This window comes from Asterias amurensis, chromosome 13 (genome assembly GCF_032118995.1).
Source record: "Asterias amurensis chromosome 13, ASM3211899v1".
NCBI lineage: Eukaryota > Metazoa > Echinodermata > Asteroidea > Forcipulatida > Asteriidae > Asterias > Asterias amurensis.
Window position 1 is genome coordinate 937953 of NC_092660.1, and position 12923 is coordinate 950875.

At 37.9% G+C, this 12923-nt stretch overlaps 1 protein-coding gene across 1 annotated transcript in view; it reads left to right on the top strand.

Annotated features, from left to right (window-relative positions):
- Positions 1–12923, top strand: part of LOC139945864 (uncharacterized) — an 85783-nt gene that overhangs the window by 10554 nt on the left and 62306 nt on the right. Inside the window, exons 6-12 of the mRNA XM_071943362.1 lie at positions 167–439; positions 1109–1381; positions 2398–2670; positions 3447–3689; positions 4735–5007; positions 6359–6628; positions 7885–8127. Of these exons, the coding sequence (XP_071799463.1) occupies positions 167–439; positions 1109–1381; positions 2398–2670; positions 3447–3689; positions 4735–5007; positions 6359–6628; positions 7885–8127 (1848 nt within the window). The remainder of the gene's footprint in view (positions 1–166; positions 440–1108; positions 1382–2397; positions 2671–3446; positions 3690–4734; positions 5008–6358; positions 6629–7884; positions 8128–12923) is intronic.

Below are 12923 nucleotides of genomic sequence, written 5' to 3' on the forward strand. Positions count from 1 at the left end.
CGGAAGAAAATTAGTTGGACTACTACTTTAGCTTATAGTGGATCGTCATTAAACTTCCCTTTCGCAGAGTGAGTTCTTAATTTGTCTCAACGTTTTGACTACTTTGCACTTGTCATTATCATATAGTTATACATTATGCATTTCTGTTTGTTGAATTCTCCTACAGATTTGGAGCACCCATTATTTGAGGACTGCACAAGTGATATATATATGAGCACATCTCCTGGTGATGCAACTGCTTTGATTACATTTGACCTTCCTAATGCTACGGACAACTCTCAGGGTTCAGTGACTGTTTTATGCTATGAGGTTGGAACTTCAAATCACCTGGACCCTCTGGGTGCTCTTGTGGATATCGGCACCACCGCTGCCCAGTGTTATGCTAATGATACTGCGGGCCTGGTCAATGACTCCTGCACATTCTCAATCACGGTCACAGGTAACTTGACAAAACAGGATTGTTAAAGGAACATTACAGAATTAGTTTTTGCTAACAAAACAGTTGATGGCAGTGTAACAAATTCTCATATAGCGCATTTCACAATAACCGTATCAATGCGCTTTTAAAGATAGTGCCCTGTTCATAGGGCCAATAACATCCCTTGGGAGTATACAGCTCCAGCTGCTGTGGCGCTTCGTTGGCTTTTTCATACACAATATCAACCTCTACCCTCACAGGTACCCATTTATACCCCTGGGTGAAGAGAAGCAACTATTAGTAAAGTATCTTACTCAAGGACACAAGTGTCCTGACCGGGATTCGAACCCACACACTCCGGTGACTTACATGTAGCACCAGAATTTGAATTTGATGCTCTTAACCACTCGGCCATGACACTTTAAGTTAACTTTTCAGAGAATCCTTGGTTTCACAATTAGAGTTGATAAATAAAATCAATAACAAATACCGTACTTAGTTTCAGCTGTAATTTTTCACTGCTTTGTTTTCTACTTGCAGATCTTGAGTCGCCAATTTTTATGGCTTGTCCCCTCTCAAAATCCATGGCTTCACAATCAGAGTTGATAAACAAATGAATCATAAATAACGTACTTAATTTCAGCTGTAATTTTCCTCGTTTTTTTTTCATTTTTTTTTTTCCACATGCAGATCTGGAGGCGCCAATGTATATGGACTGTCCCCCCTCATTCACAGAGTTCACTTCCCTGGGTCTACCCACTGGTAGTGTGTTTTTCTATCTTCCAAACGCCACTGACAATTCCAACAACCCTGTCACTGTTGAATGCTTCGCTCCAATGGACACTCAGCCCTTCAACAACATGGGTGGTTTGTTAGATATCGGTGTGCACCTTATCATGTGTAACGCTACTGATCTTTCTATGCAAGTGAATGTATCATGCAGTTTCAACGTAACAATTGAAGGTAATATCACCCCATGCTTCCAAGTTTTACACTGGCTTCCAATAAGGTCTAGTATTGATTGCAAGATACTATTGTTAACTTATAAATGTCTCCATGCTGCCTCCAAACTTTGGAACTCTCTTCCTAGCTACATCCGCTCTCCACAGAGTATAGAACAATTCAAAACTCAGCTCAAATCACATTTGTTTTATATTGCCTATTGTTCAGTATAATCCTTTTGTTTGCCTTTATTAGTGTATTTATTTTTAATTAGTTGCTTTTTGTTTTTTGTAAAGAGCATTGGTATTTCGTTTAGTTATGAAATGCGTTGTATAAGAATTAGCTATTATAATTATTATTATTGTTATTTTACTGAACCCAACTCATCCAGATGTTTTTTGAAGGACCTTTAGAGTTGTGATCTAGTGTCCACTCTTTAGAAGATGATCAGAGCATACTGATCGAAATTTCAAATTGTCACACCACTGTTTCTTTTTCAGAATGACCACAACTCACAAAGACGTTTCAAAGTGTTGCCATAAACCTTACTTAATTAAAAGCATAACAAGGAACTGAATAAGTAGGACTTGAAACTTTACATGGTGGAAATACAATTGTAGTAAGGTTTGCGGTAACACCATGTCATGATAATCTGTAAATGAGTTGGGATATCTGTGGAAAGAACCATAGGTTTCAACTTGAAGTTTCAATTCAATTCAAGAATACATTTACATGTTTCGATCAGTATCTAATGGTCTTCTAGAAAATTGTTATTCCTTCCTTCTATTTCTACAGAAGAAATCTGGATTTTAATGTTTGATTGCAATCTCCTTTGTATATTATATAATTATATTTTTAGCGTTGGCAGGGGTTTTGCGCATCTCTTGCCGACAGTTTTTATACTTTTGTTTTAACCGTTACAACCCCTTTCCCAACTTGTAATCATTGTGTATGTCTAAAGATTTAAAATAAATAAAGAAATAAAGAAATAAAGTGAGAAACTTTATGATTTAATTATTTTATTTGTAACTCCACAGATAATGAGAACCCTAACATAACTTGCCCTGCAAACTTTACGATGAAGACTGAGTTCAGGCAGCTGGACACTACATTCGTGTTTCCCTATCCTGATTACGCATTTGATAACTCTGGGCTATACAACATCACTATCAATATCGGAGATAGCAGTGTGTACGTTGTCAATGATGCGTACAATTTTACTTTGGCCTCATCACCTCATAGGCTTGAGTACATCATTACAGACGACGTAGGGCTGATGGATGTATGTGATGTTTACCTTCATGTTCTAGGTATGAAGCAAAGTGTTATGGGTGCTTTCATTTAGCTTCCCCGTGTCGACCCCGCAGTGCTCACTAGGGTGAACCCCTGCCATGAACTTATCGAATGGTCACTCACCCTCTCGTGGTGACGTCATGCACCTTGGGCTAGCCCCAAGTGACCCACTCCACAAGTAGGGCAGACCCAGGTAAGCCCCTGGAATGACGTTGAAGCTATTCAAACGTACGGGGGGAAGACCGGGGTCGACCTAGGGAAGCTAATCGAACGCACCCTTTGTTAAAATCACCGAACACGTTTGGTAATTGTCAAAGACCAGCATTTGCACTTGGTGTAACTCAACCATTTTTTTTTTTTTGCTTGTTTTTGTCTTGACCTTGTTCTGTCTGTCCTAGTTCTGTCAATCTCACTCTGGGAAACTATTTTGTTTGCCGTCTCATTTTGTGGGGTAAAAAATGTACCACGTTTTGACAGCCTTTTATGTGAAGCATTCTATATGGGTTTTTTCCTTCTTTAAAATTTTTTTTTTAAATGTTGTTGAAGTTTTCTGTAGTGTACATTGTGTGTGTAAGTGGAACTGACAAAAACACAATTTAGAAGTGTAAGCAACTTGCAAAAAGCATGCCAAGTTGCTGGCAGTTCTTGCAAGCCGATGAATGACACAACCATTCTAATCCATTGTAAATGATTACACATGCTGTCACTTCTTCTTGATAAATATTATAAAGTAAACTCAGAGGTAAAAACTTTAATCAAATTATTTCCTGGCCTTTTTGTTTTATCTTAACAGACAATGAGCCTCCGCAGTTGACTTGCCCATCTAATCAGACAAACAATACCCTTCCCGGTAGTCCCAATGGTATTGTATTCTGGCCAATGATTATGCCCATCGACAATTCTGGGCAGGATATCCCTGCTGAAGAAAGTACGCCATCTGGGTCTGAATTTCCTATCGGTGATACTACTGTATTTGTCAACGCTACTGATGCAAGTGGAAATGTGGAGATGTGTAACTTCACTGTTACTATCATAGGTATACAAAATCTAAAGACAAAGTTAAAGATATTGTTTGGGATGAATTAACACCGTTTTCCAAAAAGTGGCTAGCAAGAACCATAAAACAGAAAAATTACAATCAATATACTATTCATTTCTTTTTTACCCAAACTCTGATATGTGCATCTACTCATACTTTAATAATGGCAGCTTCTTATAATTAGTAGCTCTCATATCCGTCACTCTGTGATGCTCAAGGTGCTTCAACATTCAGTATTTTTCTGCAAAATATGTGTGGCTACGTTTGAAGTAAAAGACCTACTCCTTTGTAGCAGCATGTAATGGTTTACAAGATGCTGTGGCAGAATACGCTGCAAATCAAACCAGGAAAACGGGGCTGAACCCCTTCTCGTTTCGATAAGTGCACTGGGCTCCTTCACATGCATGACACAACATAAGAGACCAAAAAGGCTTTATGTCCCTTCGAAGGTTGCATCTAAAAGGGTAGCGATGAGTTCTTAAACGGCCATTTAAAACCAGCGGGTCGTTGCCGTGTGGCCTTTATCGCCTGGCAACAATCCTGCAAGGTTTTAAACGGTATTTTCAGGAGAAATTTCAGAAAAATGAATAAGAGACAGAAATACATGGTTTTTATTTTAAAGTTGTACATTTCTATTTTTACATGGGTATGTAGAGCATTAAGTACTGCGCTTTACATACATTATTTTAGAGCAAAACACAAATAAACTTCTTTAATAATAATAAAAACTATAATAAGACTTGTAATGCGCATGTATCCACCCTGCTGGGTGTTCAAGGCGCAGTAAAACCAACAACAAACAAAACAAACCAAAACAAAGAAAAAAACAGACAAAACAAAGTTAGTCCTTGAAAACCTGTGACATAAGATAAGTTTTGAGAAGAGATTCAAATGTTGTGGTACAAAGACAAGATCTAATATTAAGTGGTAGCGAGTTCCAGATGCGTGGCGCAGGTGAAGAAAAAGACCTGTCACCCCATTTCTTTTTTCCGTGATGTAAATTTAACATCATATTGGAATATCTGTCTTTTTCACCATGCAGATGAGGAGCCACCTTACTTTACTGATTGTCCACTGGATATTCAAGATTCTGCCGATACCGGCCAACCCACAAGGGTACTTGAAGTAATGCCACCCAATGTTACAGACAATTCTGGCATTGTGTCGGTGGAATGCTATATCACAAGCTCAGGGGACAAAGTATTGAACTTAACTGAGGAGGCATTCGACATTGGCAGGCACGATGTCAGTTGTAATGCCACTGATGATGCTGGACTGGTCAATACTTCCTGCTCCTTCAGGGTTGAAATTTATGGTAGGCCATTGGAAAAAAAAAATGTATTCTTTATTTAATATGAATTCCAATTTGTGGGGAGTCCATAAATTCTGAACACTTATTTTCAAAAGACAAAAAGTCATTTAGATTATTATGTCCTTGAACATGTTAACCACAAAAATCTCAACTTTGTAATACTTTACTAATCAAAATCACTCAGTTTCCCTTGCGTTCTGTTATTCGATATGTGATGCAAAAACATGCATCCCCTTTAGGTTATCCCTCTTCTGCTGCTACCCAGGGCCCAATTTCATAGAGCTGCTCAGCACAAAAATGTGCTTAGCATGAAATTTTTTCCTTGATAAAAACGGTTACTAACCGAATTTCCACTGTGTTGCATTTCCTAGTTACTGGTATTCAGCTGTTGTATGCTTATCTTGAAAATCACGTAGAAATTTGGTTGGGAAATCCTGTTTTTATCAAGGCAAACGTTTCATGCTAAGCAAATTTTTGTGCTTAGCAGCTCTATGAAATTGTATGGTTGTATCATAAACCTAGGTGTTATTTGCCCCCAAATGTAATTCTTCTCTTATGACCAAGTATAAGCCTGCTAGGAGCCTAAGATCTTCAGATTTGTCTTTACTTGAGTTTCTCTCACTCACAATACCTATAGGGGGATCGATCATTCTCTAATGCTGGTCCTCTTCTTTGGAATAAACTTCCTCAAAACATTCGCCTTATATCTTCTGTGAGTAGTTTTAAGGAAACTCTCAAAACGTGGTTGTTCACTCAAGCTTATAGCCCGTACAGTATTGTTCTGTTTTTCTATAAGGATCATGTAGTAGCTGTGTATATATTTACACTTATTTCTTTCAATTAATTTTTCCAGTTTTGCGCCGTAATAATAAGGGAATCAATGTGTGGTGAAGAGGTTTTCAACTAGTGGTTTAATCCCATTGAGGCCTGGTTCTTGATAATTTTATCGAGACAAAGTCGAGGTAAAATATAAAGAACCAGGCCTCGGCGGGTTTAAACCACTAGTTGAAAACTGATTCAACACAATTTGATTCCCATTCATAAATGATAAATGGTATGATATGTTAATATTGGGCTTCATGCTCAGATGCTTTCTCGTTTTGCGCTGCGACTTCAGGTTTTCTCTCAAGAGCCTATCACATCCCTGTTATCTCTTACCATGGTATAAAACATTGTATGATAACCGCTGTGTCATAGCTTCCCCTTAAAAATAATGATCTTGTGGTTAACACATCTACCCTAGATTGTGAACAGTTGTGGGTTCAAACCCCACCTGAGGTCCCTCTGAGTATGTCTAAAAGTGTAAGGTCAAACCAAAACTAACACTGACTTTGTTTTGTTGTTCGACTCACAGATGATGAAGACCCTAGTCTGGTTTGCCCAGAGAATATGACAGTTTTGACTCTCTTCAGACAAGATTACGCTGATGTCCCCTTACCCGAACCCCTTCAGATGTCCGATAATTCTGGGTTCTTTAACATCAGCGTATCCATAGGAGGGGTTGAATACTCCATCAATGAAGAAGTGCAGTTCAACCTGACTGATTCGCCCTATACGCTCACTTATGTCATCATCGATCCTGCAGCGAGGATTGATACTTGTGATTCGATAGTTGTGGTTCAAGGTAATTTTAAGATTTGTTTTGTTGAGAAACAGTGAACATATGTGAACACTTGCACCATGGCGGGTGAAGATAATGCACTGGACTCAAGTGTGTGTGTTGCCATGAGTGACGGTTTGGAGGTGTCTTGGCTGAGCGGTTAAGAGCAGCGAATTCAAACTCTGGTGTTTGTGATCAGCAGAGTGTTGGTTCGAATCACCACTTGTGTCCGCAAGCAAGACACTTAACTATCGCTTTGTCCTTCGGACGGGACGTAAAGCAGTTGGTCCCATGTGTTGTGTAACGCCTGTAAAAGAACCCAGTGCACTTATCGAAAAGAGAAGGGGTTCGCCCCGGTGCTCCTGGCTGTGGCTGCTGTATGTGCCGTAGCACCTTCTGAACCCTTGTAAGGTCCTAAGCAATTGGGTCTCAGAATTCATCACTGCAATAACCTATCTTTCTGAAAGTTTGTATGTACTCGGTGCCTTGAGTACCTTGTTTGGTAGATATGTGCGCTATATACATGTAAGACTTCGATTTTATTATTATATTATTATTATCCTGTTGTGGCACTTGTATCTTTCGACGCTTTAAACCATAATTGCTCCATCCTTCAGAATCTAGCGTAAAACCGTCTGGTATCTTGTGTAATTTTATTAAAAAGAACCCAGTACTTTTATCGTTAAAGAGTCTGTAAACAATGACTCTGAAAACTACTGGCAATAAAAACTTGCCTGGTAAGTTGTACAGCAGCTTTGGATTGTAAAATACATTTTGAGAAACTTTTTTTTTTTAAGTACTGTGGTGCTGAAGACAAAAGTATTCTGGTCTGCTTTGATATGGCATTTTGTCAGTTACAGACATTAAAGACACTGGGCACTATTGGTAATTGCCAAAGACCAGCCTTTTCACTTGGTGTATTTCAACATATGCATAAAATAACAAACCTGTGAAAATTAGAGCTCAATTGGTCGTCGAAGTTGCGAGATAATAGTGAAAGAAAAGACACCCATGTCACACGAAGTTGTGTGCTTTCAGATGCTTGATTTCGAGACCTCAAAATCTAATTCTGAGGTCTCAAAATCAAATTCGTGGAAAATTACTTCTTCCTTGAAAACTACCTTAATTCAGAGGGAGCCATTTCTTACAATGTTTTATACTATCAACAGCTCTCCATTACTCATTACCAAGAAATGTTTTATGCTAATAATTATTTTGAGTAATTACCAATATCGTCCATTGCCTTAATAAGTAAAGTTTGTGTTATGTTTTTATGTTAGACAAAGAGCCTCCGCAGTTGACATGCCCATCGAATCAGACAAACAATACCCTTCCCGGTAGTCCCAATGGCATTGTATACTGGTCAGCAATTATGCCCATCGACAATTCTGGGAAGAATGTCACTGTTAAGGAAAGTGCGCCATCTGGGTCTGAATTTCCTATCGGTGATACTACCGTATTTGTCAACGCTACTGATGAAAGTGAAAATGTGGAGATGTGCAACTTCACTGTTACTATCATAGGTATGGTACCTTTACTCTCCTTATTAAGTTTCTGTGTCTTGCCTGGGCAGTCTTGTCCACCAGAGTCAAAGTTCAGAATGTGGGTTCCGTCGTCGGTCGTGACACTCATTCCTAGGGTTGTCACCAGCCCAAATTTAGTGCCAGCTAAATTTCTGACTGCGAACGTAGTAAAAATGCCGCGAAACGTAGACCCACATTGCGATCTTATGGTGTACACAGCGCACGATGCTGTTCGACACGTAAACAACTGCATTGTTCTCCAATTTAGAGAATTGAAGCTTTTTGTTAACTTGTTACTCTGTGTTCTACAATAAACGTAAGAAACACTGGATGCTAGAGGGCATTTCAGAACAATGCAAAAGCAAAAGAGTAAAGCCCTCTATTGGTGAAATACACCGGTGCATGACCTGATAGCATACAAGTTACAACCACCTTGACACACATGTCTGCGCATTCTCTGGGAAAATGGTTATTCCGCCGAAATTGCAATACATTATTGCTGGTGCACGTGCTTAAGCCATATAAACAGCATTGTCGTCGCTGGTATGCGCGTAAAGACCATCGGCACCATGGTCTGCTTAGCTCATTTCCATAGAATTTTATTTTGTTAACGATACGACGCATGAAAATGAAAAGTTATCAGTGAGTATATTTGTCAGAAACTGTCAGGAATAGATACTGAAATGAAACCGGTGTGTTTCTTCATAAATACCAGCATTTATAAGTCAGCAATTTCGATCGAATCTGGTGTAAGTCGGTAAAGCTGTTAGCAAGGCAAAGTCATGTTCGGTGGCTCTGAGAGCCAGCAGGACCGACCACAGACGACTGCTGTAAAGACATTTCACCATAGTAAAGACACTTAACTATAATTGCTTTATCCTTTGGATAGGATGTTAAGCCATAGATTAAGTGTACAAAATATATAAAGATGTGAAAGAACACTACATTTATCACTCAGAAAGTTTTTGTGTTGCTGGTACAGTGATGTATTTGTTGTGTTGCTGGTACAGTGATGTATTTGTTGTGTTGCTGGTACAGTGATGTATTTGTTGTGTTGCTGGTACAGTGATGTATTTGTTGTGTTGCTGGTACAGTGATGTATTTGTTGTGTTGCTGGTACAGTGATGTATTTGTTGTGTTGCTGGTACAGTGATGTATTTGTTGTGTTGCTGGTACAGTGATGTATTTGTTGTGTTGCTGGTACAGTGATGTATTTGAAGGATACATGTATATGTGAACAATACAACAATGTTGTTGAAGGATACATTGATTTATTTGAATGATACAACAATGTATTGTTTTTCAAGTTCTTTAAGAATTGTTCATTAAATGGCGCCTGTATTGTCACTGCAGACGTGACAGTGCATACGAGCACAGGGCATAAAAACGTCAGTTTACTGAACGAGTAATTCCATATGCGAGTCGCACTGTCGTCCATCACAGAAAGGTTACGGTAGCTGTGTTTCTTGAGAAGCAGTTCATAGCGACGCAAATGTTTTTATGCACCTTAGCCACATAAAAAAGGACACTGAAGATGGTGACAAAAGGATGACCCTGCTGTGTTAGGTAATATGAACCACTTTCTGTGTTTTACATCAAACACCTATCAAATAACAGTTAGCCGGTGGTTCTTAACCTTGCTCTACATTTTTAGGGGACTCTACTGGTAGGCCTAGATATTTCACAGAACTTAATAGAATAGTTTTAGATTGTAAATCTTGTCTTACATGAGTAGCATATGGACTTGACATGTTTGTTTGCAGCTGGAGTCAAAGTATGTGTAAAGTGTTTGTTTCCAACTTGTAGTAAGTCACATCAAGTGTTAACAAAAATAGTAATATATCCAAATGTATCTGCATCTTTAACTTTGAAATAATTGACTTTCCCTGTAAACTCATATCTGCTTAACTGACTTCAGAACTCACTGTATCAGAAATATACATTATAATAACAATACTAACAACAATACTTATAAAGATCATGTGACTTTGGTTTAAGAGCGCTGTACAAAACAACTTAATTCAAAATTACAAAAGGTATGAAGATAAGGTAGTCTTTCTTTATACTTCCGTAACTAGTGATACGAAGCAGAAAAAATAGCAAAATAATATACAAAAAATACAAAACATAGAGAATTACTTTTCCAACAAAAAACACTTTTGGGGATTTAATTATTACAAGGCTATGTATTTAACCGTCTTGGTTGTCTTGTCTTTATTTTGTGGCCATTCCAACCCAGGTCTGAAAAATATAATGCGCTGTGATAAGAAAATTAGCTTTAAGCAGGAACAGACTACCAGCAAAAATGACATTAACATTGTTGTTGCATGAACAATGGATTTACATGTACTTTACTCTCCTGAAAACATTGCTCTGAGATTTTCACATTTTTGTTTTCAAAAACTTGACTAGTTATCTATGAAGCTGAACCTTATACAGGAAATTATTACATACTCCTTTATTCACAGTAAGTAGGGATTCATGTCATGGCCACAAACTTGATCTACAAAAGGAATCAAACCCCTTTGAACCTTTCCTACTGATACTTCCATTATATGTCCTCAGATGGTATCTCACTCGTCTCTTCTGTATGCACCTTCTTCATTCACAGCACCCTCTTTGTAACATCTTCTCATCTGTCATCATCATCATCATCATCATAGCCGTCCTCCCGAGGTAGATCCCGGAGATGGCTTCGTTTGATGTTTCATTGATTGATTTTTTGATATCATTCCAGAAGACATCAAGCCCAACATCGGTATCTGGGATGTCTAGAAGTGGCTGTAATCTTCCTTCGATTGTCACTTTGTATTTGTCTTTTGTCTCTGTTGACTTGAGTTTAGACACTTCAAAACGTGGGCATTTGTTTGCATTTGGTTTAACCTTCAACTTGAGATCAGCAAGCACCATCTGATGGTCTGATCCAACATCTGCACTGGGGTAGCTGCGTGAGTTGTAGATGCAGCTTTTCCATTTCTGCTGAATGAGTACATAGACAATTTTGTTTCTTGTTGATCCATCTGGGGATTCTTATGTCCACTCACGGCTAAATTTGGGTTGTTTGAACCTGGTGTTGGATATGCAGAGATTGTTGGAGGCACAAAAGTTTAGGAGTTTTTCGCCTCTTGTATTCCTCTCGCCACACCCGAACTTGCCTAAAATACCATCCCAAGGCTCCCATCTCTCATCAACTTGAGGAAATTGAAGTTAAAGACACTGGACAATATTGGTATGTGTCAAAGACCAGTCTTCTCACTTGGTGTATCTCAACATTTGCATAAAATAATAAACCTGTGAAAATTTGAGCTCAATTGGTCGTTGAAGTTGCGAGATAATAATGAAAGAAAAAACACCCTTGTCACACGAAGTTGGTTGCTTTCATCAGATGCTTGATTTCGAGACCTCAAAATCTAATTCTAACTACGTTACTTCAGAGGGAGCCGGTTCTCACAATGTTTTATACTAATAACAGCTCCCCATTACTTGTTACCAGGTAAGGTATTATGCTAGTAATTACCAACAGTGTCCACTGCCTTTAAGACACAACCTTTTTTGGGTTGAGTAATATAGTTGAATCGAATCTTCTGGCTAGTATGAATTGAATTGAATTGAATGGTTTATTCGTCAAGTATATAAAAATACATTAAATTTACAATCCTATTGTACAGCAACATATAAAATATTAAAATGTAAAATTGCACAAAAATTGTAAAAGTCATACCACAATACCACACAAAACAATAACCTCAATTTAAGAAAAATCATTAAAAAAATAAAATTAAAAAATGGCATTTCAGATAGTGCAAGTGACTTGTGGCTGATGTACTCTCTAACTGGTTTGTAAAATGTTTACTAGTAGGGGTTTTGGGTTGTACATGTATGTCACAAACAAGTTGCTTCTTTTAACCAATAATATAATGTTTGTTTTGGTGTTTCTGTTCATAATGTGCATTCGAAGCTTGGCATTATGCCCTTGTTAGTTTTGGTGTTTTGGTGTTAAATATTTCACTCAGGTTGAAATGCTCACATGATTGGTTGATTTTAAAAGAATTCTAATCAAACAATTGAATGCTTCAGTGATAAATGACAAATTCTTATCCTTAGTTACCATAGCGAGAAGCTGGTACCAAGAACCATTTGAGTCCTTTTTTAAATTATGCCTTGGGATGCCTTGTGGCTCATGGTCATGCGTTATTGCTCTGCATCTGCATTGGAGGGCCACATGCCAGGTGGCCAGAAGGACACTGTGCGCTGTAGTTATCTTTCAAAACATTTTTTTGCAAGTAATTTTATGCAAGGAGCTCATAACCATTCCAATCTCAGGAGAACTTGCACCGACATATTTTATTGTTTAGAGTCTACTCAAATTGGCCTAGTATTAACTATCAGAGTACACAGACAGCTAGACACATGTTTTATTTTTTCATGCAAGGCATTTCACAGGTAGCTAATGAGATTCAGACAGTTTGAAAGAACAAATATGTCAATAATTAATGGGATAGTATAACAATAACATATCAGCAAAATGTTTCTTTATAAAGTGTTCCTTTTAATTGCAGTGTAGTTGGTGTCAAACTTGCCTTAGGTGACAAAAGCCCTCATTTAGTTTGGTCTGTGTTGGGTAAGGCAATTCAAATGTTAACAAATATTATTTAAGAGGGTGTTTACGTAAGTTTTTTTAAACATGTAGGATTATGTGGTATTTTTTATTTATTCTCGTATTTTGTTTAAAGAAGTTAGTGGTAATAAACCCTTACACGAAAATCCTAAAAACTTGTAAAATGTTTTCTTTATTT